Here is a 5,854-nt window from a genome sequence, read left to right on the forward strand (position 1 = left end):
ACTTTTAGCTAGTCTTTTGCTACTTTTAGCTAGTCTTTTGACACTTTTAGCTAGTCTTTTGGTACTTTTATCTAGTCTTTTGGTACTTTTAGCTAGTCTTTTGGTACTTTTATCTGACCTCTTGCTACTTTTAGCTAGTCTTTTGACACTTTTAGCTAGTCTTTTGGTACTTTTATCTAGTCTTTTGGTACTTTTAGCTAGTCTTTTGGTACTTTTATCTGACCTCTTGCTACGTTTAGCTAGTCTTTTGACACTTAGAAAGTCTTTTGGTACTTTTATCTGACCTGTTGCTACTTTTAGCTAGTCTTTTGGTGCTTTTATCTGACCTGTTGCTACTTTTAGCTAGTCTTTTGGTACTTTTATCTGACCTGTTGCTACTTTTAGCTAGTCTTTTGGTACTTTTATCTGACCTCTTGCTACTTTTAGCTAGTCTTTTGACACTTTTAGCTAGTCTTTTGGTGCTTTTATCTGACCTGTTGCTACTTTTAGCTAGTCTTTTGGTACTTTTATCTGACCTGTTGCTACTTTTAGCTAGTCTTTTGACACTTTTAGCTAGTCTTTTGGTGCTTTTATCTGACCTGTTGCTACTTTTAGCTAGTCTTTTGACACTTTTAGCTAGTCTTTTGGTGCTTTTATATGACCTGTTGCTACTTTTAGCTAGTCATTTGGTACTTTAACCTGACCTCTTGCTACTTTTAGCTAGTCTTTTGACACTTAGCTAGTCGTTTGGTACTTTTATCTGACCTGTTGCTACTTTTAGCTAGACTTTTGTTTTGGCACTTGTAGCTAGTCTTTTAGTACTTTAAGCTAGGGAAGTCTGTGTTTCCGTTTTAAGACCTGCKGCCACCTCGACCTGATGGATGGGTCTTCAGATCCTTTAGCTCTGAGCTTCTCTCTGCAACAAACCTTTTGATTTTATTTACTTGAATCACCATCATGTCTAAAATAATTTTCTAATTTTATCCAAGTAAAGAGAATTTACTGGAGAAACGTCAGAGTGCTTGTGCTGAAGTTTGTTTGTGAAGAGAGATTATTGATCTTTCTGGGAAGACAAAGTTCTTGATGTTCTCATCTCTGATATCTGGCAGTTCGCTCTGACTTTAAGGTTAAAACGACGAATCTTATCTTCAGATGTTTTCTGTTTGTTTTTCGGCTGTTCTTTTTATCTTTACATTGAAACGTTTCAGCAGTTGTAGCTGCTCTTTCTGTTCAAGGCTCATTTTTTCTTCTTTCGTCTGAACTCTGAGACAAATTAGTTTGAATAACTCCACTGCTGGCCGTCACCTCCTCCACTCAAAGCTCCATTATTCCAGCGGAGCTGCTCCTCGGCGCCGTGTTTGGTCTCCCGGCTCGCCGCGGTCTGCTTCTCTTTGGATCGGCCCACCCCACTATTGTCTGACTGATTTCCCCCCAGTCCTGGCCTGGAGGGGAGGCGGGGGATTCAGGGCCATCAAACAGAATTAAGAGGAGACAATGTGTGTGTGTTTGTGTGATGGTGGTTGTGTGTGTGTGAAGGAACTTGAGTTTGTGTTTGAGTGTTTGCGACCCAGGGTTGGATTGAAGCCAGAGTTTCACAACAAGCAGAGGTCTCTCCTCCTGGCTCCAGGCCTTCAGTCCTGGTCTCTCCAGCTGGCTGCCAATTCACCCTGAATCCAAACAGCCCAGTGGCCAACAGGCAGACCAACAGGCGCTCTTTGTTTTTACCCAAGTGTGTGTGTCTGCCTCTGTGTGTACCTGCCAGCTGTTAGCTGATGTAATTCAGCAAACGCTGTCAATCTGAAGGACTTTATTCCTCAGGTCATAAATCTTTTTTTTTTTGAAGTGACTCAGTGAATTAGCAGACAAAATAAATCAAAAAACCACCCTTTAACTCACTGCTCTGTTTGCAGGGATTTCCTTTCAGCGCAGCCGTGTCCAACTCCTTTTCACCACAAGAGCATCACTGTTTGTAATTAAATTAGACATTTTGTCTTTAATTTCAACTACACAGGAATAGGGCTGCCACAAACGATTATTTTTATAATCGATTAATCACCGATTATTTATTCGATTAGTCGACCAATCAGATCATACGTTAATTGAATATAAAACATAGAGCTTATAGCGTCAGAATGCAGCTGCTATTATATAACCATGGTTAGATTTTAGCTATATGCTAACTAAAAATAATTGCTGTGGAAGGTAAGTTCTGCTCTGCAGATATTACACAGGTTTCTCTTTCATTTTCTTAAAATGATCCCACACTTTGAAGCTCCATTGCCAGGTAGCCATGATACCAGAGCCTGTCTGTATAATGTCTTGTGACGTCCACGGCCTACCCCAGTTACCACTACTGTGCATGTGTGTCAAGGACAGAAAGGCAGACGTGGCAGTGGAAGGTGTCAAAGCAGTTTTGGAGAGAAAAACAAAGTAAAGAACAACAACAAAACGATTAATCAATTTATTAAATTAGTCATCGATTATTTTAATAATCGATTAGTCATCGATTAATTGTGGCAGCCCTACGCAGGAAGCGTCATGTTTCTGAGCACCACGAACAAATAATAACTGAGCTCTACCTGGTATTTCCTGCATAGAAACTGTTTTCACACTTTCTTTTATAAACACTGTAAAGTACTACTTGTACTAGGGATCCAAGTTATCGATTAATGGATTAATCTAMAGTTGATTGATCTTATCGATCAACTAACGATTAATTGATAAGCGGCCATACTTGAGATTTCAAAGTAAACCTTTGTTCTCTGTTTGTTTCCAGGCTTTGATGAGAGGCTCTCCACGATGAGCAGCTAACGCTGTCGGACACACGACCAGAAGTGACGTGGCTGCTGCTCCACCCACAGTCCACGCATGGCGGTTTTAGGGGTACGACCTGYTACGCTTTTATTTTAGTTGTTAATAAAAAAAAGCTTTTATATGACTGAAGCTGCAGGGAAATACTGAAATTATGGGAGACTACAAGAAATAAATATTAATGGACAAAAACTGTGATCTGTTGCTGAAAACTCGACTTGATCATTTTTTCTTCTTCGAAGAAGTTTGTGTTTTTGTGTAATCTCGTCTAGACGCCGGCACCGTTCTCACAGTCAGAGGATTTCAGGGTTGAGCCTGTAAATAATAGATGTTTGGTTGTTTCTCAGCGTCTGATTCACCAAACACACCCGGTCATTAACGGACCGAGCTCTGCTGCTTATTTGAGCTCAAATAAGTCTTGTCTTGTTGAGCTCAGACTGTCAGAGGCTCGGATCAGTAAAGTCCAGTTGTTTTTTTAATGTTTGTAATTTAACAGAAAAGATTCAGTTTGATGAAATAAAGTTGGGTTGAAGTCTAGAAGATGCAGAAATAAAAACCCAAAATCATTTTTAAAATTGTAAATCTGTAATTGTTATTTGGCACAAATTTTCAGGTTTTTATTTCCAAAGTTGCATTTCTGCTCAAGTTTATATTAATATTTGGCTTTTATTGCACTGAAACAAATTTTCTGATAAATATTGAACGTTATCAGCTTCAAAGTTATTGGGCCTCATGCAAGAACATGTTCGTATTCTTCTCCTAAATTTCTCTTACTTTTGTTCGTACAAAGGCTTCGTACGAACATGTCACGTCAGATTCAACAAACTCTTCTATCTTCAGGAAAAGTGTGTAAATGAGCTGCGTAAATTCACCTGTTCTATCCAGCTGCTCGTGCACGCGAGAGGAGATTAGCATAATTACCACCCCAAAAACACCATWTAAGGCTGTGTTTCCTGCCTCAGATATCAGGAAGTGTCCATTCATGAAAAATGACAGCGAATACTAAAAAGAAAAACTTTACGAGTTCAGAGATTGAAGTCCGTCTGTCAGAGATCCAGAAAAGAAAATCTGTCATTTTTAGCAGGTCAGCTGTGGAATAAAAAGAGCTGCTAAAAGTATAAACAACTGTGTTAAATCATTTTCATTTATTCAGAAGACACAGCGCTGCGCACTGTACACCCCCCGCGCGCGCTGCGCCGTCTCAGGTGGTCTCAGATGCGGGTTTGAAATAAACATTTTAAAATGTTTTCAAAATAAGTCTGGCACTTTGGAGAAAATCCAGGAGTCGCTGGAGGGATTATGTATCCCCTCTGGTCTGGGAACGTCTCGGAGTCCCCCAGGACGAGCTGGAAGGTGTCGCTGGGGAGAGCGGGGTCTCTCTGCTGCCCACATGACCCGATCCCGGATAAGCAGCGGAAAACGGACGAACGGACAATTTATATTGTTAGTCTAAATTATTACATTTAAAATTATAACTCTAATTCAAGCAGAATAACTTATTGTCAACATAATTATGGAGTGTGATTTATTTTCAACTCAAAATATCTTCAAACTAACGAAATATAAAGTTATTAATGAAGAAAACCCGTCTGGATAACAGCAGACTGACTGCTGGTAAAATATACGACAGGTCTGGACCACTCGTAAATTTTGTTCATATCTGAAAAAAATCTTAGAATATGAAAACATTGGTGAATGCCACAAATTCTCCTAAATCACTCGTACGCACAACTAAGAACAAATCTGCGCACACGAACGGTTCTTGCATGAGACTCAATTATTGTTTTTCTCATTTTGAGCTGTTTTAAAAGACATAATCTTTGCGCTGACTCAGCGATTCGTTAACGATGCTGCTGGTGAAACCACGGTTACTCAACACAAAACCAGCTTTTGCTTTCGGCTTCGTTACRTCTTCCAGAGCCTGAATCACCGGCCGTGTCGCAGCCTGTCCGCTGCTGCTCGCTGCGTGTTGGATTGAAGACTCCAGATTTTATTTTATTASGTCAGTAATGAGTCGTAGCTGCCAGCTCCAAGTGACTCACCTGCCTCTGCGGTGACGTGGGCTCAGGTCGGAGGCAGCAGCAGCAGCGATCAGGATCAAACTGCAGACGAACTTCTGCTCACGTTTCCTTCAGGGAGCAGAAGCAGCTCTGCAGGAAGCAGCTCTGCATGCGTAATAAAATAAAACTCAGTCATCAAAGCTCCTTTGATGCTTTTTGAATTTCTTATCTGGTGTCAGTTCCAGGAGAGAAACGAATCAGGGGTCGGATTTATAAAGGATTCCGTGGAAACCATATTAAAAGTGAACGTACGGCCAAAAGACGAAAATGGCGTAAAAAAAAAATTCAGATTTACAAAACTGTGCGTACACGTGTTTCCACGCACCTTTCCTTTATAAATCACAACCTTTGCGTGAAAAGTGGCGTACACAAGCTTTATAAATCTGACCCCTGCTGCTTGAACCCCCTCAGTGGACTCGTTTTGATGCAGAACCTATAAAAAGTTAATTGTAGCCGCTGGGGCGTAGCCGGATCAGTAAATTAAGAGCTTTGGATTTTGGGAAGTGAAAAATGTGAAACAAGCATCTTTGTTGCAGAAGCTACGGCAGTTCCATGAGGACAAATTACTCTACTAACCCCTTTAAAGCCTCTGTGTCATCACATTTTTGTAATAAATATGAATGCATTTTTTGGAGAGATAACATTAATGACTTAGTCTAAAACAATTTTCACGTTGCTGAGAGGAACAGTTGTTGAGATATTTGGATGTGAAGAAACAGGAAGTGATGTAAAAGGGGAATGTCTGCATGTGAACGGAGCGTTGTTACGACAGCTAACAGACTGAATTTTTGAGTCTATCAGAGATGATGAAGAGTTAGAGTTCAAATAATGTTTTTATAAATAAACACCAGAGAGTTTCATTTCTCAAAGAGTTCCCCTTTGATGTCACTTCCTGTTTCACTTTGGCTGAGCCAAGATCAAAAGAAAATCTGCCAGTTATGTGACAAAATGGGTAAAACCGTGTATATATAAAGATTTATTTATTTATTTTTTACTTTTTGTAT

The 5,854-nt window shown here is 40.0% G+C and overlaps 1 protein-coding gene across 1 annotated transcript in view; it reads left to right on the top strand.

Annotated features, from left to right (window-relative positions):
- The window catches only part of pcgf3 (polycomb group ring finger 3), a gene marked incomplete in the record, with an annotated part of 60,135 nt that overhangs the window by 14,082 nt on the left and 40,199 nt on the right, over positions 1-5,854 (top strand). The window contains 1 exon segment of the mRNA XM_014027328.1: positions 2,756-2,862. Coding sequence (XP_013882782.1) covers positions 2,848-2,862 — 15 coding nt within the window.

The sequence above is a fragment of the Austrofundulus limnaeus genome, unplaced genomic scaffold (genome assembly GCF_001266775.1).
Source record: "Austrofundulus limnaeus strain Quisiro unplaced genomic scaffold, Austrofundulus_limnaeus-1.0 Scaffold635, whole genome shotgun sequence".
Classification (NCBI taxonomy): Eukaryota; Metazoa; Chordata; class Actinopteri; order Cyprinodontiformes; family Rivulidae; genus Austrofundulus; species Austrofundulus limnaeus.